The sequence below is a fragment of the Talpa europaea genome (assembly GCF_964194135.1).
Source record: "Talpa europaea genome assembly, chromosome: 5".
NCBI classification, from domain to species: Eukaryota; Metazoa; Chordata; class Mammalia; order Eulipotyphla; family Talpidae; genus Talpa; species Talpa europaea.
This window is the reverse complement of record NC_140071.1, coordinates 15,135,233-15,160,199: the sequence shown is the minus strand read 5'-3', so window position 1 is coordinate 15,160,199 and position 24,967 is coordinate 15,135,233. Positions and strand designations below refer to the sequence as shown.

At 37.8% G+C, this 24,967-nt stretch overlaps 1 protein-coding gene across 2 annotated transcripts in view; it reads left to right on the top strand.

Moving 5' to 3' along the window:
• DROSHA (drosha ribonuclease III) overlaps positions 1–24,967 on the top strand; it is a gene marked incomplete at both ends in the record, with an annotated part of 101,689 nt that overhangs the window by 26,216 nt on the left and 50,506 nt on the right. For both annotated transcript variants that reach the window (XM_084233524.1, XM_084233523.1), the window contains 6 exons: positions 5,364–5,435; positions 6,996–7,077; positions 8,535–8,609; positions 17,709–17,878; positions 22,137–22,261; positions 23,860–23,959. In XM_084233524.1, the coding sequence (XP_084089650.1) occupies positions 5,364–5,435; positions 6,996–7,077; positions 8,535–8,609; positions 17,709–17,878; positions 22,137–22,261; positions 23,860–23,959 (624 nt within the window). The remainder of the gene's footprint in view (positions 1–5,363; positions 5,436–6,995; positions 7,078–8,534; positions 8,610–17,708; positions 17,879–22,136; positions 22,262–23,859; positions 23,960–24,967) is intronic.

Below are 24,967 nucleotides of genomic sequence, written 5' to 3'. Positions count from 1 at the left end.
GAAAAAGAAGGATAAACTGTGGAGTAACGTGTCAAAACTATTTTGGGTTGGGTGTCCTTCAAAAGAAAGTTGGAAAGTTTTAAGGAGAAGCTATTATTTAGAGTCTGAGCATATAAAAGAAATAAGACTTGTTCAGGACATCTGGAACCTGAATTAATTTCATACCGTTTCCCCATTTTGAATCCCAGGAATATGTCTTCTTTAAGAGATTTTGACATACAGATCTGTGATATTTTTATGCAGGTATTAAAGTTTCTCTGCTGGTTATTGTTTCAAATGGAAGTTCTGTATCTGTGTGTCAAAACTTTTCTGTCTCAGTGCTGGCAGTCTTGAGAATTATCTTTCTTATTCCACATTCCAGTTGGATATAGAGTGAGTTTGTTGGGCCTAAAAAGAGCCTGTAGTAGTAGACTTTATCCAGTCTAGACACCAGTATATAACTTACTGAATTAAAGCTGTAGTGTGTCTGCATCAGAATAGAATGTTCTTTAGTCCTTTCTGGTTTTCTTACATGAAATTGCATCTGCAGTTTGAAAAGTTATTTTAGTGCAGTGTTTTTAGAACTTGAAATTCTGTTCCTTAGGAGAGTAATGTAATAAATCTTTGCCTAGCCTCATTCCTTTCTGTCTTTATCATCTTTCTTTATAGGTAGACATGACACTAAATCAAAACAAAATGTTTTCCTAGTGAAACTTTATTCCAGAGTATATTAATCCTAGAGAATCTTCTTTGAGAAGATGATTACTTTGAGAATGTAAAAGTAAAATCATTTGATAATGCATACTGCATTTATGTCCAGGGTGCACCATAATTTTGAAAAGGGTATGATATTGGATTGTTTTTAAACAATCTTTGTGAAAAGGCATTTGATTTTTAAATTTTGATGAGTTTTTTTAAATTAGACACTCAAACCCTTTATTATACCAAATCTCGTTGTCAAGTTAGAAAGGGCCAAATTTAGAAGTCATCTAGTCCAACTCCCTCTTAAAGGGTTTGCAAATTAAATTACAGCCCTCTCAGAAAGCTTGCAAATTAAAAAATTGTAGTGGCCTTTAAAGCATATATTTATTAAATTTTTTTTTTACTATGAGGGTGTTTAAAATTATCTGTCACATCTCTTAATTCCCTAGAAGTGAAAGGCATCTCATTTTAACTTTTAGGATCACATTGATCAAAGAAGGAAAGCATTGTGACTGCATAGAGATCAGAATTTAAATATTAGTGAATTCCACTTACTAGCTGATTCTACATTTCTATCTTTATAAGCCTTGGTTTCCTCATATCTATAAGTTAGATGCATTAGCTGTAGCACTACACCTGGAAGGTGTTAATCATGGTGTTTGGCATATAGTAAATATTGCTATTTCTTTGGGAAAGATGCAGAAGGCCCTGTATTTGCAAATTTCTTCTAATTTTGTTTTTAATTCTTAATATTTTTGAGACCTTGGTCAAACAATACTTCAGCTTTATTGAAGGCATCAGCACAAGGTTTCGTCCTGAGAGACTATTAACGTTAAATTAATTGCACTTGTGCAATTGTTATAAAATAAAAATTAGGACTGAAAAAAATTCCTGGCTTCTGCGTATATTTTATATAAATATTCACTTTCTCAAGACTTGAGAACTAGCTTTGTAATGAGAAGATAAACCCTATCGTTTATGTTAGAGATGTTGATAAAATAAATTGAGTTTTAAGCTGTGTGTTGTATAGTTCATAGGAATTAGATCCATCAAAGGCCTCTTGAATTTGAAATAGCTTCCCAAGAAAAAGAAGCATTAAATTGCTTTACTGGCCTGATTTCATCTTCTTGCTGGAGAGAGCACATCAGAATGAAGGGCATGCAAATGATGAAATGTTAGGATCTCAACCAAATCTAGGCCTGATAATTCTCTTGAACTCTTCTTGAATTGAAGTGGATTGAAAGTCTTGCTGACTGAGAGCATCGTAGAAGAATTTTATCCTTTTATGCTGTTATTTATACTACTTGGCATTATTTAAGGACTTTGACAACCCAAGTTATAAAGGTATATGTATTGGATTCATAATAATCTTATCCTGTCCTCAAAAGTACAGGAAAACTCCTCAGTCATTTCCCTCTGTCCTTGGTTGGCTTCCATTCTAGGGCCCTCAGTGCTCTGGATTTAGTCATTTAATGCCTGGAAGTAGGGGAATTTAACGAGGACTTTTTTGGTTTGTTTTTGATAGATAGTATTTTAGTTCATGTCAGTCAGTATTAAAAACATGTTTGAATAAATGATAGCAAAATTTTGTATTATTTAACTGAGCTATTGTGCTCCAATCAATTGAGCTCCAATGTGAAGCATAATGATACGTTCTCTTTGGGTCTCATGGAGAGGTCAGAGTTTGAAATAGAAAAGTAGATCTGCCTTTCCAAATATGTTTGTCTGAGAAGGGCTCTCAGGGTGCGGATGAGAACCCAAAAGAAAAATACATTTGTAAGATGAGCAAGACTGCAGCCATTTTGAGAAATAACTGCCATCTCAGAAGGGCACAGCTAGGTTTCGTTTCAGGGCAAAAACCACAAGCCAAGGGTAAACGAAACCTAGCTGGCACCATGAGAGCTGTCCAATCAGGGTGGACCCTGCCCCTGGTGTGAAAAGTCCTGGCATCCTGTCAACAAAGTACAAAAACAGCTTGTCACCCTGGGAGGGGGCCCCTCTCTGAACCTGGTGAGACTGCTGTGTCAGTACTCCAGGCAGAGTTGGGCCCTAGCTTAAGCTAGCAATAAAGCCCTTTTGCTTTTGCATCTCTGGCTCTGTGTAGTCTTTGGGAACCCCGGACGGAGTTGAGGTGCCAACTCCTAACACATTTAAGAGACGAAGTCAAAGAGGGAATTCCAAAAAGTGATTTCAGTTGAAAACAGTGGGGACAGGAGCGCACTTACCTAAGTCATTCGGGGAGTGCCTTAGCACTGGAGAAGGAGTCACACCTTCTCCACTTGCCTGGACCATTCCCAAGGGCCCCTGGTCCTTTTCTGTCCGGGATGTGCTCTCCTTAAAGGAATGCAGTCTCACCCCCGGGTTTCTCTCCCCGTGCACATTCTGCCCCCCACCTAATTGACATTATAGCTGCGACACAGGGCTCTGTGCTCCACACTCCCATTCCAGACTGCCCCGGACATGCCCATCTTGATGTGCCTGCAGGCACCTCACCCTCAGCCTGGGCACTGGTCACTTACCCATTAACTGAGTTTGAGGTACTCGGGGGACTCCCTGTGGATTTCTTTCATATGAATGTATTGTGAGCTCTCTGTTTCCTTAGGGTAGAAACTTGGAAGTTATTTTCTGTTCTTCTCTTGTATGTATTTCAGTAACATCTCCTATGTATTAAAGCTTTCTCCTCCTTTCCAATCTTCTCTTCATTTGTCTCCTGGACTGTTTCTTTGGACTCAGGCTGGTCTGCTGATCTCCTGCTTTGCTCCCCTCTATGGCATTCCCACACTGTTGACTTACCCAAGTGGAATTGGTGATAGTCTCGCACTCGAAGTACCTGAATGACTTCTTGTTGCCGTTAAGATAATCCCCAGTCCTTGCCTTGAGTATCAGGGAGGTAGAACATCATTCATACGTTCCTCTCTAGAATCCCCTTGCTTCTCTCGCTCTGTTCACTTCATCCTTTTTCTATGTGACCTAGAAAATCCTTTCCCATCTTTGAAGACTCAGCTAAAATGTTACCTCAGCTTTTGTTCTTTTACACCTTATAGTTTTTTGTTTGCTTGTTTTTTTTTTTTTAAAAAAAAATTATTTTATCGACTTGCCATTATTTTACATCCTTGCTGGTGTTTTGACAGTATAGGATTTGCCCCCTCTGGTGTTGTCACCTTCACACGCTCACCACAGAAGCACCCATAGGCTTCATCTAAGTTCTCACCTCTCTCCCTTCTCCTCTGGACCCATCAGATTTGTGGTCTCTTTGCTTGTTTTCAAATTGCACTTACCCGTTAGGCTGGATCATATTTTATTGTTGTTTACATGTCTTCTGGGTCCTTTTAAAAAAGGCAGTGATTTGTTTTCAAGTTAACTATGATCTTATAGTTGTTGTGAGCAAAGTATAATTATTTTAAAAATATGAATGATTTACAAATTTGTGATTCTAATCTTTTTAAGCAATCATAAAATAAAACAGAACTTAAAAAAAAAAAAAAACGAAAATGAAAAATCACCTAATAACTAAACTTCATTTCTGAGGAAAACATTTCCAGTAGATGGCATTATAACACCAGTTTTCTATTTTTCTTGCAATTCCTTTGGCTGGTAGATTTAAAATTTGTCGTTTTCTGATTGCTGTGGTCTATAAGAATGATTTTATCTATGTGAAATCATCTTAAGGATGGATTGAGTGGCCAGGAAAGCCTACTTAACACATCTCTTGGGCTTCTGTGTGTGTTCCTTTTTCCTTAGCTGGTCAGCTCAGCCACTGTAGAAGCTTCTCACCTCCCCTGTTTCAATCTTTCATTCATTCAGAAATATACCTAGGGAAGCCCTCTAATATCTAGGCACTAGGCTTGTATCTGATGGTTCATCGGTAAAACAAGGCAAATATGTATTTATTTCATCGGAGCCTTCCTTTATTTTCACATACACTTTGAGGATTAGAACATGTAATGAGAGGTGTGTTCTCTAGTGGATTAGAACTGGGGTCTGGAACAAATTCTAGACTACCACCTCCCTGCTCCTTTTCACGGTGCTGGATGACTCTGCCTTAGTCTCCTGCACTGTACCCTGGTGATAGTAGATGCACTGACCTCATAGGGGTGTTTACCTGAGTGACAATGTATGAGACTTTGGAACGGTACCTGGCTCCATAAGTGTTAGCTGTGCTCGTTTTTTATTACAGTTTATCATTGTTATTATTTTTATTACCACAATTGCTTTTGCTCCAGAGTCAGGTAGAGAACATGAGTTATGTGCACTTCCGTGACTTACGGCTCTGTAACTGCTGAGTCATCAGCCTATTATCCCCAATCTGCCTGAAGAGACAGAGATTCTGAAAGAGTTTTAAAAACCTGAGGAGAAGAAGTATTTAATTGTGGTTTTATGGATCCTTTAGAGGCGATATGTTTGGTTTTAATGGGCTCTTGTCATATTTGTGTTGCTGCTGCTAATACCATTAATTAAGTATCAGCATTAAGCAGGTTTTCTATAGAGACTGGGCCAGCTGGGTTCTTGACATTAAATCCAGCAGTGTGGTTACATTTTGTGTACAATAAGTTAGCAGCTTAAGTTATGGTGAAACACTATCATTTGGTCATGGCCTTCTGGGTCAGGTAGCAAATACTTGTTAGTCTGTGAGCCTGTAAGACAGTATTGCTGCACTGAACCTCTCATTCTTGTTATCACAGATTCCACTGTGTAAAGTCATTAGATTCAACATAGACTACACGATTCATTTCATCGAAGAGATGATGCCTGAGGTAAGGGGGAAGATGCAGTAACAGCTTGATGTAGTTTGCTCTTTTGTCCATTCCACATGTATATCTTTAAAGCATTGAAGTTGGCAGCTTCAACTTTTTGCCTCAGGTATACCCCTGAGTGTCGTGTTCACTATGGAAAGGGTCAGTGAGAGGTAGCTCTAGTAACAAGGTTAAAATTTGGGTCATTTTTCAACTTATTGACCTATTTTTGAACCAGTTTCTTCTCATGTTGCATCTGCTGATAGCAACTTCACATCTGTTTCTAGTTTGTTTCTGGTAGCGGACAGATTTTGGTTACTGGTCATTATCAGAAAGGAAATTAGAGTAGTGAAGCACAATCTGATGGCTGCTGGAATAATCTTATTCATTATCTGCAGTGACAAGATCAATGCTGGGTTCATTTTTCTTCCCATATATTTACATAATTTTTCCTAATTGTTTTTCATTGCGGATGCTCAGCAGCAGATTTATCTAAATATATGCAAGAGGTTTAAACTTCCAAAGCAAGATTAATGTGAATCTCAGAATGATTCATTGCCTGATCTTGAATTTAGTGGTGTCAACAAATCACACTAAGAAATAACAACCAGACAGCAAACAAGCGTGTGCACTTAACATGAGGTTGGAGTTGGGGTCGATTTCCTGAGCCCCTGGCTCTTCTTGCAAACCTTGTTTAACAATGTGGCTCTGTCATGGGCAGAGGAGCACCAGGAGGGAATTGATGAGCATGACATGCATGCTTGGTTTGCACCTATTTCATTCTGAAATCCTGTTAATTCTCCCTGCCTTTCAAAAAGAATGAAAGAGAAGGGCCGCCCCTTCATTCTCCAGCTTGGAAGGGCTTTTTTGCTTCATTTTGATTTTTGAGGTCACGAGCCTTCATTTGCTATTGTAAAAGTTTATGACTTCTGGCGTGATCTCATGCAGGGTGATTTATAAACCCCAAGAAAAAGAAGTAGGAGGAAGAATTATGAGACAAGTCTCACTTGTAAATATATCATCTGTTAGGCTTGTTTACAGGAGGAATTTTGGTACAAAGTTTTGCAGTTTTTCATAGCCCTTTATTTGCCTCCATTAAGAAATTTGAACTTTTTTGTTACAAAAGTTCTCATCTTATGCTAACTCTGTGATAGTTATTCTGGGTGTGTTTTGAGGGGAAGGGTAGGCTGGGGTGGGGTGGGTCAAACTTAGCCAACCTGCCAGAAGATATGTGTAAGTTGAATTAACAAAAAGTCCCTAGGCGATTCTGACATGCCTTATAATTGGATTAGAAAATATGACATAAAGAAGGCTTCAGTTTTTAAATTTAACATTATTTTATTTTTACATCGGAAAGGACTAAGTGCACATTTCTTACAAAGCCTGTGGCATTATTGCCCACTACACTTCTGTCTCAAATCGACGAACAATACTACAGGATGGTAGCCACATTTTTAAGAAAATTACATGGTTTCTAATAGTTTGTAGACATTTTGTAGAACACTTGGCTGAAACAAGTTGAACCTTCAGTTAATGTATGTTTAAGACACTACAGTAATTTGATTTTGGTTTATTTTTCAGAATTTTTGTGTGAAAGGATTGGAACTCTTTTCATTGTTCCTATTTAGAGATATTTTGGAATTGTACGACTGGAATCTCAAAGGTAAATGAGAAGTTTTTAAAAAAACATAATAGTTGTAAAACATTACAGTGTATATAAAGTTGGGGGTTCATACTTAAAATGCCTCTTATTTTTGATATACCTAGGAGAAAATGTTAGTCACAGGAATGCTTGCTGTTGTTGGCATCCGTAAGTTCTTATGGATCTTTTCTGGATACTGTTTGACAGTGTCCATTACCTCATATTCCCCATTATCTGTTACCTGATACCTAAGAAGGTGGAAATCAGTTATGAGTGACTGCCTTGATTTATGTTCACTAGGGAAAATCACGTTAGTTAATATTTTAAATCTATTGGGTTTTACTGTAATAAACTTGTATATGACAGTTTTTTTTTTTAATCAGGAGGTGAAGGGACCCATTTTTTTTTATTTTTAAAAAAGATTTATTTATTTATTTATACAAGCACTGGGTACAGTCAGAAGCGCAGGAGGGCGAGAGAATTCACCAGAGCCAGAGTGGTGAACAGAACAGGCAGAAGGACCAAAGTACACTGCTGAGGGGAGCAGCGGGCGTGGCAGGAGAAGTCTGCGTGCCATGTGGGACCCTCTCCCGGTGGCCAGGGATCGAACCAGCTCAACCGCTGCACCACTGGGGAGGCCCTATGACAGTTTATTAAAACAGAACTTCTGTTAGCCCTTTAAAACACACATATGGGGCCTCCCCTGGAGGCGCAGCGGTTGAGCGCTGGGCTGGAAGCTGCCCGTAGCCTCTTCAGCGCCGGTTCGATCCCTGGCCACCAGCGAGGGTCCCACATGGCACACAGACCTCTCCTGCCCTCTCCTGCCGCGCCTGCTGCTCCCCTCAGCAGTGTATTTTGTCGGTCTGCCTGTTCTGTTCCCCGCTCTGGCTCTGGTGAATTCTCTCACCCTCCCACACTTCTGACTGTACCCAGTGCTTGTATAAATAAATAAATCTTAAAAACAAAACAAAAACAAAAACACACATATGCACTGAGCTATGTAGATTCAAATTTTCTGGAATAATATTCACTGTTTTCAAAGTGTCTATATTTCAGTAGATATTTGCTGATTTTTTTTTTTTAAAACAGTATTGAATGACTTCAAACCAACTTTAATAGTATTTCTCTCATTTTTTCCCATTTGTATTGATTAAAATGGAAAGGCTGAAAACAAGCATAGCATTTCTTGCAATCGTTTGATTATGACAAAATCTTTGTATTTTTGAATTTTTAAAAATAGTTTTACCTTATATATTTTGCTCTTTGGGCTCCCATCCTCCCCTTGACTTCATGTGGCCTAATTGCGGTCTTCCAGGGTGTTTGGATGCAGTAACTGTGGCCAAGAGGGGGCTGTGTTTTTTGTACCCTGCTTCTGGTAGTATTTTTTAGTAGTTAACCTAAATCTTAGGAATTAAAGTCCAGTGTTTGTTTTCTAAGTCTATTTTATTTATTCTTTTCTTTTCACGTCTTTGCTTTAGGTCCTTTGTTTGAAGACAGTCCTCCCTGCTGCCCGAGATTTCATTTCATGCCACGTTTTGTAAGATTTCTTCCAGGTAAATCTTTTGGCTTGTCAGTGACCTGGTGAGATCATGTGTCTGAAAATAAACCTGCCATTCTCCTTCAATCTTAAGGGACAACTTTCCCACCTCAGACACTGTTAATTATCTTCTTCTCAGGTCAGGCATGAAAATGTAAAATTATACACGCTGATTTATACCCCTGCATAATTGATGGTAGCCCTACATTAGATGAGCAATGGGAGAGTTGATTTATAAATTTTCAAGGGCTAATTGATAAAATATCATGCAAGTGTTAAAATTAATGTGGAAAAAAATTCATGTGACTTAAAAATGCATATAGTTAATTGGAGAGTAATTAATGTAAAATTCTTACATATGTATTATGAAAACGCTAAAAATTCCTGTGGTAATAATATTATTAAGGTCGTGATATTATAGGTGCTTGTTTTATTTTTTGACATACTTTTATTCATGTTATAGTGAACTAAATAAACATAAGTAATTATGTGCCTTTGGGTTTTTTAGCAATATTTTAACATTTTTAATTTTTATGAGTCTAGTTGTGAGCTCTGGCATTGTATTTAGTGTTCTTAAGAACACTAAATGTTTAGGTGCAAAATCTTCATTACCCTAAATGGATTCTTCCCTGGATTTCCTTCCAGCTCAATCACTTCCTACTGACAGCCTTTTATGTTCTAGACTCTCAGGCCATAATGATCCCTTCGCTTCTACCAGAATCTTCCCTTTTCTGCCCTGTACAATCACCTTCCTTTGTTTTCTCACTCAGTCCTGGGCTCTGATTTCTGCCTCACCCCTTATGCTTCTACCCCCTTGCATGGAAAAGCCATCAACTGTTGTATTTTGTTGTCTTTTCCTGTGTGTTGGTACCTAGTGATAAATGCTGTGGTAATCTGTGATCTGTGGTTTTAGCTTCCTGAGTTTCAGCATGGAAGCTTTCCCCAAGCCAGCATATCTGCAGCTTCAGAAATGCAGCCCCTTGTTCCTGCTCTCCTCTTCCTGCCCTTGTCCCCCGTATGTTAGTCCCCCCTTTGCACTGGCAGATGCTGGTCCCTTCGTGGCCCATCCTTTGTTCTGTGTCCCACCTGCTATCTCCCACCCCACTGTGGCTGCTAATACCCAAAAGCAGCCTACGAAAGACCAAGTCCAGCAGCCACACTTCACTTCTGGTCTCCTCCCTGAAGAAGTACGTGGGCCTTTGACTTTGCCTGCCTGCTGAGCTGACTTTCCTCCCAGCTCTCTTCCTCTGTGGCTTTGGCTTCTTGTCCACTCATCTGGTTGGAGATTATCCTCAAGATTTTGTCCTTGATATCCTTTCCTTTGTCCAGATACTCAGTCCCAATCACTTATTTCAATTTTAGGATGGCACCACTCATATTTTTAGTATCGTTAATGTTTATTTTGTTTGGAAAATGCATGCCAAAGCTTTTTTCCTTTGTACATCTGGTTTTATTTTATTGAAAAGTTCTTTTTTCTTTTCCAGTGAATGAATCTTTGATTTTCCAATGGCTTTCCAGCAGTAAGCATAGAGAACATGATATTAGCATGGTTTTGTTGAAAAGCCCTTCCTTTCTCTGTCTGCCTCTTGGCATTGTATGACCAGACACATCTCTAAGAGAGTGGACAGTTTTAAAATCACCCTAAAGAAAAATCTCATCTCTGTTATTTTCAAGATTTTAACTATCACAAATGTTTCTCATAAGTATATGTGGATAACATTTACATTTGTCATATAAAAAGGCCTATCAATGTATTTTTAAACAAGATTTACTCTTTGGTTAGATTTCCTTTTGAAAATACACACATTTAAAAATCCCCAAAGAATACAGAAGAACATCTGATGTATAAGATCCATTTTGGTGTTATGTGGCAAAATATGGTTAATTTGCTTTTCATAATATGATTTCATTGTGAATCTTTCAGAAAGTGGTGAATGAAAGAGGAAAACATTTTGATATATGTTTTTTGCTCATAAAGCTTTTTAAACATAATGATACTAATGTATGGCTTGCATTCTACTTAGTAATTCATCAAGCAGATGAATATTTTTAAAGGTCATAATAGGCAGTGCCAAATTTCTTGTCAGAAAAATCACATCAGTTTATGCTGCCATGAAAAATACATGTAAGTTTTCACATTTGGGGCTGGCCTGCCTGCCTGCCTCCTTGTCCTTTATTTTTTTTCTTCCATTTTTAACTGTAGCTCCATGAGTCTAAGGAGTAAACAGTGTCTGTCTCCTATCAGTGCTGACATATTATTTGGCACATACCAGGGACTCATAAATACTTGTTTCCTGGCTTTATTTAACCAGTCAGTAAATAAAGCAGTTAAATAGTCATGGAGTTCGTTACTGTTGAGAGTGAAATTCAAACTTTCTTTGGTCTCTGATTTTTTAAAAGTAAACCTTTGAAGTATAACAGAAATACTGAAAAGTGCACATACCGTAAATAGAGAACTCTGTGAATTTTCACAAGGTGCAGATGACCCTGTACTCACTACTCAGGTCGACTTGACCAGCATCCAAGAACCAGCCTTTGAACCCTTCCCAGCCCTTCCGGGGTAACCTCTGTTCTGACTTAAAAGTACCATGTATTATTAATTTTACCTGTTTTTGAATGATATCATCTTGAATTACATATTTTTGTTTCTGTCTTTTATCATGTGTTTGGAGACCCCTGATGTTATAGTTAACTGTCGTTGAGTCCTTCTGGTTGCTCTCTAGTTTTCTCTGGTATGACTGCATTAAGATGTATTTAACCTGGCTGTGCTTACCTAGTGGATGTTCAGGTATTTTTAGTTTGGGGCTCTTTGAAATAACATGGAAAAGTTCACCAGACACTCACACATGCCCTTTGGTGAGTGCATGTGTATTAATGCTTTGTTATTGTAGATGGGATATTGTAGAGGATATTCTCTGTGTGTTTATATTCAGTGTTGTAAATACTTTCAAATGGTTGTCCATAATGATGGTACCATGTTACCTTCCTACCAGCAGTCTGTGAGAGTTGTCACCAACACTGGGCATTTTCCTTTCTTTTTCAAGTTCACCTTTCTCATGAATGAATGTTCAGAAGTATCACATTATGGTTTAAAGTTCATGTCCAAATGACTAATTAAATGGAGCACCATATTTTGTATTAGTTGACTCTTTTGATATTGTTTGTTGAAGTACCTGTTTAAGGTTTAGCCTGTTTTTCCATTGAATTGTGTCTGCCTTTTTTAATTTATTTGTATTTACTTTTTAGATACACTGTATATGATTCTTTTGTCAGAAATATATATTGCAGATATCTTTTGACTGGATTGCTTTTTCACCATCTTATGGTGATTTTCGTTGAACAGAAATTTTTAATTTTAATATATTCCAATTTGCATATTTTCCCATTTATTGTGAGAGCTTTTTGTATCTTGGCAGTGAAATTGTTGACTGTCCCAAAGCCATCAAGAAACACTTCTATATTTTACTCAAATTTAGATCTAGAGTATCTCTGGAATTTGTTCTTCCAGTTAGTCTAAGGTCTGGATCAAGATTCATTATTTTCAATATGGATGTCCAGCACCATTTATGGAGAAGATTGCTCTTTTTTCACTGAATTGAAACATTACTTCTACCCTTAATTAGGTCATTCATGCTTTGTGTGTGTGTACACAAACACAATATATGAAATAATATATAATTATATTATATATATAATAATATATAAATATATAATATATATAAATAATTTATATAAAGTATAAATAAATAATATATGAAATAAAACAGTGAGCAACTCCTAAATATGTAAGGATGAGAGGTGCTATAAAAATGATATAATTTGAATTTATTTTAACTTGTGTAGGAAGAACTTTGCTTTTTTCCTTGAAGTGAGATAACACTAAACATGTTACACAGCTTGCCTGTTTGACTCAGCTATTTCAAACATCCTCTGTAGAAATACATTGACTCAAAAAAAAAAGAAATACATTGACTCATTCTTTAACACCTACACAGCATTCCATTATATGAATGAACATTAATTTTGGGACATTTCCTCTAGTGATGACATTTTGGAGGTCTTTATTTTTTTCCCCCATTACTTGTAAATGCTTCGAGAAAAGTCATGTGCTCCCATCTTTTCACATTTGTGTGTTTCTGGGAGGTGAGTTCTAGCAGTAAAATTATTTGTTAAAGTCAATATGAATACTTGAAATTTGGATAGATGTTAACTAGGTTCTCTCTAGAAAGGAAGTCATCAATCATCATAATTTTTCTCTAATACCCCAATTTACAAGCTTGGAAGATTGCTCTTAACTGCTTTGTTTAAACTTATCCAAAAATAAGATTATAGTTCAAACCATGGATTAGTCAGTGCTGGTCAGGTCTCTGGAAGTCAGATGGCAGAACAACCAGCTTATTGAGATTTCAAGAATTCTTTCCAGTTTTTGTTTTTTCTTGTCTCCATCTTTGTCTTTGGTAGCCAGACAGTTGATGTGAACTCTCCTAGAGTCAATTTAAGCGGCTGACTGGCTGAGCTGGGGCTGGGACTGGGGTTAGGCAGGGCAAACTTCAAGACAGGAAGGCTACACTTAGGGAAAATCTGCCTATTGCTCACACCAGTGCTGTAGGAAAGCATTGAATATCCTGAATCAACTTTGCAAATTATATCCAGTGCATTGATTTTTGGAAATTGCGCCACTCTGAAACTGTAGTTCTTCATATCTCACAATTCCCAGGAAGGCAAATATACTTTCAAAAAAAAAAATTGATATAGCTTCTTAATGTAACTTATGTTTGCACAGTTTCAAAATATCTGTTAATATAAATTTCAAAAATAAGATAATGTAAAGACCTTAGTGGGAATACCCAGGAGTGTCTACATAGTGATGCAGTTACACATTTTTTTTCTCAGTGTGAGGAGAGGAAGGAGTTTATATAAACCATAAGAAAGTTTTCTTAAGGTTGAGTGTATTTATTAAGAAATACTTATTTAACCAGACAAAACAAAAATTTCTTAACAAATTGCCTCTACCCCTGCTGCACCCCCACCCTCCAGTAACCATATAAATAAGCAATATAAACTGAGAGAATTGGGTCTCTAAGAAACAGTTTATAAAGTCTGTAAGCTCATTAATGACTGTCCAGATTCATTCCCTGAAACACAAACTCCAGTTCTTCCCAAATAATGAACCATTGTCACAGTTCCAGTCCCATGCTGGCAGAATGCCGGCTAACCTTAGCTTACCCACTCTAATTTCTCATTTATATCATGTCCTATTTATCTCAGCCAACGAGATAAAAATGACTTCTTAGCCCTCAGTGACACTGTATCATAAATCCCCAACATAAACATGTAGCAAAGCAGACAAACTAAAAGAGCCAATTCATTAACATTAGTGAATTCACAGCAGTCTGCGAGCAAGTGGCTGTGTTCTTTATCTGCTGCAAAGTCATCCCACCAGGATTATGGACGGTCTTGTTTGCTGGGTGTGCAGGATACAGCCCATACCCTGGCAAGGCGTGCTGGTATTATATTGTCACGAGGATCACACCCTAGCCCCAAACCACGAGCAGCTCCTCAGTCCCCCTCCATCAGCCTTAAACTTCAGGTTATCTGCTCGAGTTTCTCCTTTTTTCACAGTGGTGAGTATCTGTCTTTCAGAGTGTTAGTTGCCATTTAAAATATTTAGCAGCTTTCAGCGTGGATTTGCAGTTTCTCCTTCCACATTACCAACTTTGCACTTGATGTATATGTGTTTTTAAAAAGCACTTCTAGTTTCTATTCCTGCAGTAAAATTCACTCCTCCCTCAATAGCAACGTTGCACCCAAACTAAGTAGTTGGTGTTCTTCTGAGACCTTGGTGGCTTTTATCTTTCAAGTATTCCTCTCCTAAACTGGGCCATGGACGTGTACCATGGAACTGGAGCCTCAGTTTATAGGCTTAAGTATTTCCCTGTCCCAGCTGCTTTCTTAGTCTTTTTCCTTTAAACGCAGTGCCCCGAGTTCATTTTACTTTCATCTAAACCATACATCATCGCAGGTTTTCCCCATAAAATCTGAAATCTTTTTTTCTCATCCTTGTAGCAAAACATCACTCAGTTCCCTACTGTCTCCTTACAGGCCCATGGTACTCCGTAGTGTGATGTCACCAAGTCTGAGAAATAAGGAGCCAAACACAACTGTGTTCTTCCCTAGTTTCTTAGGGAATCTGGTCAGCGGGCAGCTCTTGTCAAGGTCCTGCTGGCTTCCTTTGTCCCTGCTGTGCTGTGTGTTGCCACTCTCAGTGGAAGTCACACATTCTGGCTTTGGGGTTCTTGTGTCCCCTCTGGTTGCTCACCCACTAGGAGCACGCCTTACCATGGACGAGGTCCGACAGCCAGGCTCGATGGGCTGCTGGACTCCTCAGAAGAGGGGATTTCTGTCGTTGAGGAATGTCACATGCAGGCATATGGAGGTGTCTTTTGAGATAGACCCTGAAAACTATACACCTAACTGTGGGAAATTGCTTTTTTTTTTTTTTTAATTAATTAATTTATTTATACAAGCACTGGGTACAGTCAGAAGTGCGGGAGGGTGAGAGTATTCACTAGAGCCAGAGCGGGGAACAGAACAGGCAGAGTGTTGAAATACACTGCTGAGGGGAGCAGCGGGCGCGGCAGGAGAGGTCTGCGCAACATGTGGGACCCTCGCTGGTGGCCGGGGATCAAACTGGTGCTGCAGAGGCTGTGGGCAGCTTTGCAGCCCAGCGCTCAACTGCTGCACCAGCAGGGGAGGCCCAGGGAAATTGTTAATCAGAGACAACTCTTGGGTTTAAGCAGATATTTTATAAAAAGGCATTAAATAAAAACCTTCACTGCCATGAACAGTAATAACCTGACATGATATCTAGAACATGTCCTCACCTGGGGCCTCCCTGGTGGTGCAAGAGGTTAAGACGCAACCTATGAAGCATTCTGCAGCCTCTGCAGCACAAGTTCAATCCCCAGCCAGGGAGCAACCCATATGGCGCAGCATACCTCTCCTGACTCACCCACTGCTCCCCTCAGCAGTGTGTTTCAGTCACTCTGCCTATTCCATTCCACACTCTGTCTCTGATGGATCCTCCCACCCCCCACACCTCTGGTCTACACCCCAGCTCTTGTATGCATAAATAAATAAATCTTTAAAAAAAGAAAAAATGTCCTCACCTGGGTTGATTATATTTTGTATTTTAGTCACTTCTTGGACTTTTTTTTTGTTGTTGTGTTTTGAGGCTCTATGTCTTCGAATGAGAACTGTGTTTGCTGTATGTTTTCTACTAAGCTGGCTCTAGGAATTGGTGTGATTCATTCTCATTAGCCTTCTCAGGGTTCCTGAGAGCCTAGAACCTGTGTTTGTTTCTCCATGATTGTAAGTTAGGACTCCTCAAGGTTATAATGGCACATGACAGTAAAAAATATGCTTCTACCTGAGAATAAAACCCAGAACTCGTACAGGGATATGTAAAGCTTTGTAAGATCTGGAGATCTGGCTTCCCTGCTGCTTCCTCACCCTTTCCTCACCTCACTCCATCCATGTAGGTCTCTTTGTCATTCTTGGAGCACAACAGCTTTTGTTTCTTCTACCTGTAGAGACACTACTTTCCCCAGATGAGCCTGGGGTTGAGGGGTCTTGCCAATCTTTGTCCACATAGCTACTCTTCAAAGATGCCTGCCCTGAGTACCCTTTAAAACATAGTTGCAGTATTGCCCACTTTGATTCCTCTTGCTGGCACATGTCTCAGCCTCATCTATTAGAGAATTGTTTTATAATGACTTTTCCTTCCATTGGGCTTTACAGGGGGCTTTGGCTATTTAGATCTTGCCTGTTTCCAGTGCCGAGAGCATTGCCTCTGTACAGTAGGTGCTCATTGTATTTGTTGAATGGATGAGCAAGTGTTTATGATAAATGAATGTATACCTACATCTATAGTGACTCTGTAGCAGCGATGCCATCCAATTCCAGGGTAGCCTCTGAGATTGAAAAAATGAAACATCAAAAAGCGATTTTGATCTTTACTCTTTTTCTCACATGTGTAGGCCTGACCAAGTTCTGAGCCACAGCAACTTGAATAAAAATCCTTTATCCTCTTACAGTTTTTAATATCCTAAGTTCCCTGGGTGCCATTAACAATCCCAGCACAAACAGGACACTCATTTGTGCCCACCTTTCCCCTCCACCTCGGTCTCCTTGTTTATCCATGAAGTGTTTTGGCCTGTACTTCTGTTTCCAGCATATCTTGTGACCCGGGACAGTACTCACTGTCCTCTAAACCTTAATAACTCTCATCTTTTCTTTGGATGGGACTAGTCAAAGAAAAGAGGTACAAGTTGGCCAAGAATCTAAGTCCAAAGAGCAGCCGGAAGCTTGTGAACCCCCAATAAATGCTCACGTTAATTGAATAGTTTTTGGTTCATCAAGTACCAGATTAATTGGCCTTTTCCAAGTATGTTAATTATTTTTTTGATTTTTTTTTTTTTATCCCCTGTCCTTGGTGATAGATTCCTCTGTGAGCCTCAGAATGCTTGGTATTTTTTCCATCTACTAACTCCATAATCATCTTCATGATGTTAGAACAGACTCTTTAGCTGTATTTATCACGCCAGGTGCAGCACATTAGCACCAAAGAATTAGACCATAACACAACAATAGCTTATTAAAAACGTCCATAAATATCTCATAAAATCATGGAATTTCTTTAAGACAGTAACATCACTTGTAAAGAGCTTTCATCTGTTACCCTACAGAGAATGATAAAATATTTAAGACATGACATGGTTCTGTATATTATAAACAGTAGTCCTTCATGCTAGGTGGTTCTGAATTTATTTAGGTAGGCACTTTTTTTTATAGTCACACCTCACAAATAGAGCCTTTTATCATAGATAATGTTGTTGTTGCCATTGGAGTAAATGAGATGGTTTATGAGGACTTTTCATCAATGAAACGAATGCTTTTTGCATTATTTGGCACCTGGTTAAACAATGTAGCTAAATCACCTTTTTATGACTGCTCTGGTTTGCTCCCTATTATCTCATTTTTTCTTACTTGGCTGATGATTGGCTGTTAGTTGAGAAGCCTTATGTTTTTCTCTTCTTTCTCCACTCCCACCAAGATGGAGGGAAGGAGGTGCTGTCCATGCATCAGATTCTCCTTTACTTACTACGGTGCAGCAAAGCTCTGGTGCCCGAGGAGGAGATTGCCAATATGCTTCAGTGGGAAGAGCTCGAATGGCAGAAATATGCAGAAGAATGTAAAGGCATGATTGTCACAAACCCTGGAACGGTATGTTCTGGTGTTCAATGCATTTGGAGGCAGAACCATCTTTTTCACTAGGTTGAATGTTTTACAAAATCAGTAATAGAACATTTACATACCCATTGCTTCTTGTCCTTTGAGTAATTTTTTTCCCTTAAATATTCAGTAAGAAAAGTGCTATACATACTTAGTAGTAAATTTCCTTTATGAGCAATTTATTCTGCCATTATGAGGAACTTTGAAGTCTTCCGATATGTCCAAATCTGATTTTTTTTTCCTTTTGAAAGAAACTGTATTATTCTAAATAGATGTTCCAAGTTTGTCTTTTATAAGTAAGTGTCACTATGGGTCAGAAACATTCTATAGAAGAAAGTATTCTTATAGACAATGGGAATAATCTTAATGGAAGAGAGATGGCCTTTTTTCTGAGTATGAAAGTGTCATATCTTCACTACAAAAAATTGGGAGGATAGAAAAATGCACCCATGGAGATGATGAAAATGATCAATAATTTCATTCTCCAGAGGTGACACTGTGCACCTTTCTGGTCTTTTTAGAATAGGCTCATCTCCTATTTTGAAGCAAAATTGGCATTACATTATTAATCACTAATATTCAGTTATTTCTCTTATCCTCCTCCAGAAATAACCACTACCACAAAGATTGGCATTTTTCTCTAGTCTTAAATTTCTTCAAGTGTCTAATAAAAAAAAAAGACCATTAAGTAATTTAATTAACCCCTATTGTTGGGCACCTAGGTTGCCTCCAGAATTTTGCTATGATAAACAATGCTATATTGAATTTGTGTGTGTTTATATATATATATATATATATATATACATGTGTTTATATATATATATATATATATATATATACATGTGCATGTATGTGTGTGTCTTTGACTATGTGTCCATTTATGCCTTAGGAAGAAGCTCTATATGTGCAATTAGTAGGTGAAGGTATCATATTTTAAAGGCTTTTGATATATATTGCAAATTGCCTTAGGAGGATTATAAAATTTGTACACTGTCTAGTACTGTGTGACAGTGCCCATTTCTTCATGTTGTTTATACTAGTTTACCAAAAATTGTTGTCAGTTTAGTAGGGAAAAATTTATTATATAGTTCAGTTTCTTATTTAAATGAGAGTCTGCTGTTAATATTTGAAGTAAAAACACAAACATTAAAAGCAGAGAATTAAAAGATAACTGGTTTTCTCTTCTAAGAAAAATGCTGTTTGATATATTCTTCTAATTTATGTTATTGTTACATAATATCTTTATATATTGGCATCTTGTCAGGGATAAAATTTTCCAGAAATAGAGAACTAAAATAATTCCATGTAAAGAAACAGTAATCTATTTAAACAAAGCTGTTGTTTTAAAAAGGCTGCCAAGTTGTTTAATCGCCTTGATTCATAAAAATAAAAACTCTGGACCAATTTTTATAGCATGACAGTAACATCTGCACAAACAAAATGTTGCAATTTGCAAATAATACATTCCAGCTAATACAGATTTTTTTAAAAACAAATCTAGAAAGTGAAAGTGTTTAATAACATGGGTTTCAACACAAAACTTGTTTAAAACTAAGACATAATTTTTACTGTTGAGTCACATGAGTAATCATTAAAGTAACTTTGAAAGAAATATACAAATAATAGCACTGTGAGAGTATAACAAAATTTAACTTTTCTTCTTTAAACAGTGCATAGACTTATGTTTCTGTCATTTGCATAGCTTGGTCAGAGAATGAGCAGGGCTGGTGGTAGAGGGAGACATACCTTTTCATTTAGGTGGGTCTGCTTGAAGAGTCCCGTGACACTTCAGAAGCACCTTCACCCTAGGCCTTCCTGTGGCATAGTTAAATTTTTCTAAAACACTTAAATCAATTGGAGAACTCTTTAAAAATATAATACCCTGCTTGACCACACCCCATATTCTCCAGGCAGTAGGGCCCAAGGATCCCATGTGCTTCTGATTCACCCATGGTATGTTTTGGGGCCAGTGGCATAGATGACATTAATCCCATCAATATTATCATTCCTCAGCTCATTTATTGAGGGATTACTATGTGAACCACCTGGGTGCTAGTGAAGTGTGTGTGTGTGTGTGTGTGTGTGTGTGTGCGCGCGCGCGCGCGCGCATGCATGCATGTGTGTATACACATATATGGGCATAAACTCATGGTACATGAATGGAATCTTATGAATTGTTGAATAAGTGCACGGCTAGGGAAGCGTGAGTTGTAGGTGAGATCACTGGACTAAGCTGCCAGCGGTGCTTCATAAATACTATGATGAAATCTTTAAGAAATTGAGAAATTGTACACATCTTTGGCGTAATTAAGTGTACATACTTGGAATGGTAGATGGTTAGTTTTGAAGATAATGAGGATGCCAGATTAGTCAGGATGAAAGGTTTATATTGGGAAGTAACTGGAAATAGGAAAGGTAAACCTTTTTGACTGCCTGGCTTAGAAACATACTGAAATTTATTCTTTTTTTAGTATTTATCTAAAAATATTTTTGAAGGAGGGAGATACTCTGAAAATTCAATATCAAAAAAAAAAAAATCCTTTCATTGTATACTTTTGAGGACATGAAGAGTACACTTGACAGCATATTTCATCCTCTGAAGTTCTTGCTTTGAAAGATTTCCCAGTGGTAAGAATTTTGGTGAATTTATTAAAATTTTCAAGGCATTATCATTACAGTAAGTACTTTATTGATGTAGAACTTAAAAGTATTAATCATCTCCAGACATTTTGCCTTGGCCAGTGGATACTTCGGCCATTAGCAAGAATATTTTATATTCTTCCACAGGATGGTATGATAGATCTAGAACTTAGTTCATTCCTCACTCCCATAAATTTAGAGAGACTATAGATACTTTAATCACCATTTCCTCTGTTGATAAAACAGCATGGTATCTAAAATTAAAGAAACATGATTGTGTAATTCCACTTTCAAAAATGTATCCTGCTGCTTTAATGTACAAAATATTGGGAAAACCTCTTAAACCTAAATAACCTATTGCTACTGTTGATGGGCATTTAAATAATGTTATTTATATAGGTCACCTGTGCCCAAAATTGTTAATAATTTTTGAAAGCTGTGGTCAACTTTGCAAGACATTATTGAAATTTTGATTGCTAAATTGCATTAAATACTCTAAAGATTTAAGTGTAAGTAGTTTCTTAACTACTGTGGATGAATTTATAGAAGTCTGTCTACTTTGTCACTGTCTAGAATTTGTCGGAAGACTGACTGGGACTATATAGTTATAGTTGGGGTAACCAGCTTACCCCAGTTGCTGGGGACTTTCCCAGTTTTGACACTGACACCCCTCTTTCTTCTACGGACCAGATCACCAGCCAGACTCTAGCTGTTGGGCATTGCTGTAGAACACAATGAATCTTATTGGCCTCTATTTGGATCAATTCTGTAGCCTTTGGCTCTAAAACAATTGAGCCAAAGACCCAGAATCTCCTAGTAAGGATTTAGTGTGTAATTTGGGCCAGTTCTGGGAGTTGTGTGTAAGGAGGTTGCTCAAACATAACCCTCCATGATTTTACTATCTTTCCGCCAATTTAAGCCTTCAGGATGAAAGGTACTTTACAAATGGCTCCTTGTATTTCAGCAACTTAAGAAGGAACAAGCTTTCGCTTCTTCCTTTAGTAGAAATGAAAAAAAATGAGGCTTTCTATTAAAAATTCAAAAGTGGCCTATGTGGACGTAATTAGAGAAGCTTAGTCATTTGGCTTTTGTGCCACCATACCTTCTAATTTAAAGTGTAGAATGAAAGGAATCACATCACAAGGTACACTGAGAACTAATGGGAAAAAAAATACTATATAGAGAAATCTGTCTGAGCGTCCTGAGGAAAAGTCAGCTATTCATTTGAAATGTGAAATTAAAGCAGAATAAGCCCTCACTTCTCTTCCCCGTGCTGTGGAATACTTCCCCTGTGCCTTTAGAGAGGTTAAGGAAAAGTTATATCTGACTGGGTGTCCTTTTAAAAGTTTAATTTCTAAAGGTTTCTCTGTGGGCTGCAAAAAAGGACAAAATCATTGTTCATTATGCCAAATGGCACAGACTCATTTACAGGATGACATTATAGTTTTTATATAGTATAGCTGCTATGATTAAAAGGTTTTAAATGACATTTTCCCTTTGGGGATGAGGCTTTCCTAGAAAAAATCCGATTAATTTCTCCCCTACTTACGTTAAAGTCAATACTTAAAGACTTCTTATGGGAATAAATGGCTTTGATGTTTCTCTCTAGAAACCAAGTTCTGTCCGCATCGATCAACTGGATCGTGAACAGTTCAACCCCGATGTGATTACTTTTCCGATTATCGTCCACTTTGGGATACGCCCTGCACAGTTGAGTTATGCAGGAGACCCACAGTAAGATATTTCTCGGTGTTTGTCTTAGCCAATTTCACCTTCTACTAACACCTGAATTAGCAGAAGAATACCCTTTAGTGGTTGTTTTCCTTTAAAAAATTAAGACCTGAAATGATCTGTATTTCCAAATTTAGGTTACCAAATGAAACAAGTTTTGGTAGCTCCTGAAGTATTTCTTCAACGTATTTCAGTGCAGGAAATTATTATTCAGTAGATTATTCTTGGCAAACATGGTCAACATGAGTCCTGTGCATTTTTAACCTTTTTTCATTCGTTTGTCATTATACTTATTGTTGTTGTTATTTTTGCAGTGCTCTCTACAGGAAAATAGCACTGTATTGGTTTTTAGCACTGCTGAACTTATGCAGAATTCTATTTTGGGGACATTTTAATAAGAGCTCAAGATCCCATGCAAAATCATGGGTGACCAAGAGAGGAAATGCCCATGATATCTGACTCTTAGCGTTGACGTTGCCTTTCACATTTGGGTTTTCCAACTGGCATGTTAGTATTTTTCTGGGTGAAGATGAGGATGTGTGGGAATGGAAATATATACCATTATGTTCTTCAGGATTTCTACTTTGTTAAACAGTTTCCTGACTTAATTTTTTTTTTAAGGATTCATAGTGGGAGAAAAGGGCATGGGAGATTTTCAATTCATAAATACAATTCTGGCTGATCTATTAGAAGAGGCTAAAGGGTTTTGTTCTTTTTTTCCCCCCTTTGGATAAAAGTATGAAGCAGTGAAGCAGGCACTGTGTAAGTACTTCTTTCTTTCCTCCATTCTCTAAAAGAATTGTTATCAAAACGGAGAGCTCCAACTAAGGCCAAGAAAGGAACAGTTTCAATATATCAGAAAATCCTTTAAAAGTCCCTTCTTGTCAGAAAAATGTTAGTAGAATGTGATTAGGCTCTCGTGGACTCTGAGCTGGCAGGAGTGTGAATTGGTAAAGGACGGCATGTTCTCTTCACTTCCAAGGGCTTCCATAGTATCCTTTAGGCCCATGCAGGTACCACATGTTTGGCTACAAGTATGCTTATTCTTGTCATGAGATATAGAAATCGATATTTGCCATTTGTCTTTTTCCTTTCCCAGTGGAAAAATGGACACAGCTATAGAGCTTGGATACCGGCACAAACGGGGTTCTCTTTCCTAACACTCTCCCACTTTTACTTTCAGTGTAGGCAGTTGACAGGCCTTATCAAGTAAAGGGTCTTTCAACAAACACCAGAAAATACAAATTTAAATAAAAGGTGTCACATTCAAAGAAGTAACAGTGAGAAATACTACATGTTTTTATTGGTTTTTATGTGTCATCTTTGGAATTCTTCCCAGAGAAATTCATCTATATAGTGACACCTTATTTTGAAACCAGATAAACAGTAGCCATCTTAATTGCCAGGTTCCAAATGACTGTTGGTCATCCTGCCCTCAACCCCCAAATCATATCCTTTCTTAGAGTGAAGGTTTGCTGCCATTAAGGATATTCAAAAGAATGCAATTTATGATTGCACAGGCCTATTGAAACAACTGCTTTTATTGCACTTAATATGTCCTTTTCTCTTTGTCTAAGATGTCTGTCTGTCCTTTTCCTTAGATACCAGAAGTTGTGGAAGAGTTATGTGAAACTTCGCCACCTCCTAGCAAATAGCCCCAAAGTCAAACAAACTGACAAGCAGAAGTTGGCCCAGAGAGAGGTTGGTATGAACCCCATTCTTCTGTGACTACTGAGGAAGAACTTCAGGTTTATTTCAAGACTGCTGCATTGCACTGTACTTCTAAGAATAGACAGAAAAGTACTTTTACAAAAATGATACTTTATTCCTCTCTTCACATTAGTATACTGATTCCCCTTCCCCCCCATATTTTAGTATCTTAAGGAAACATTTCCCCCCAAGAAGTCCAGCTTCTTAATAGACTGCTGTCACTGAGGGCCAAACATATCTTTTATAGAAAGTGTAAAACTTGCAGAATCAGCTTTTTATTATGAATAAGATTGTATATAATGTGACCGAGTTTTACTCAATATTCTCAGTTTTAAGGTTGATAAATATTGTCTCTATATGCTATCAGTATAATAAGGCAGAATAAGATTTTATATCCCAAACTCCATGTTTTTTTACTAATGGATAATATTTTCCCAGTATTCTAGAATCATTTATGTTTTCATTTTAACTTTAAGAACAAATGGTTTCAGTATCAATACAGATTTTTGTCTCAATAAAACGTTTTATTCCATGGTTGTGTAAGAAAGCAAGGCTTTGAAGTGGGGAAACGTATTTGAATTCTGTCTTTGTTGTTGACTGTGATTGGAGCCAGTCAGCTTATTTATAAAGGAGGGAAATAAGGCCTAGATAGGCTGACTGAAGTGACCCTCGATTGGTGCACCCGGGGAAAAAGGTGCTGGTGCGGACTTCTAAAGTGTTCCATTTAACTTTCCTCCTAGTGATTGGCCTGCAGTAGGAACTTGGTGGTGGTGGGAGTGGCAGTCTTTGCGCCTCCAGTTGTTAAGAATTCCTTAGGAGATTTTTATTGAGTTGTGTGCACACAAAACCAAAATTACTTTATATCTATTTTTAACTGTAAATGCCTAACATAAGAATTAATAAGCATATAATTTTTACCTGCTAATTTCAAATCCCAAGCACAATTTGTCTGGACTCACCAGAATGGTAGATTTGGTTTAGATTTTTTACGTGGTTACA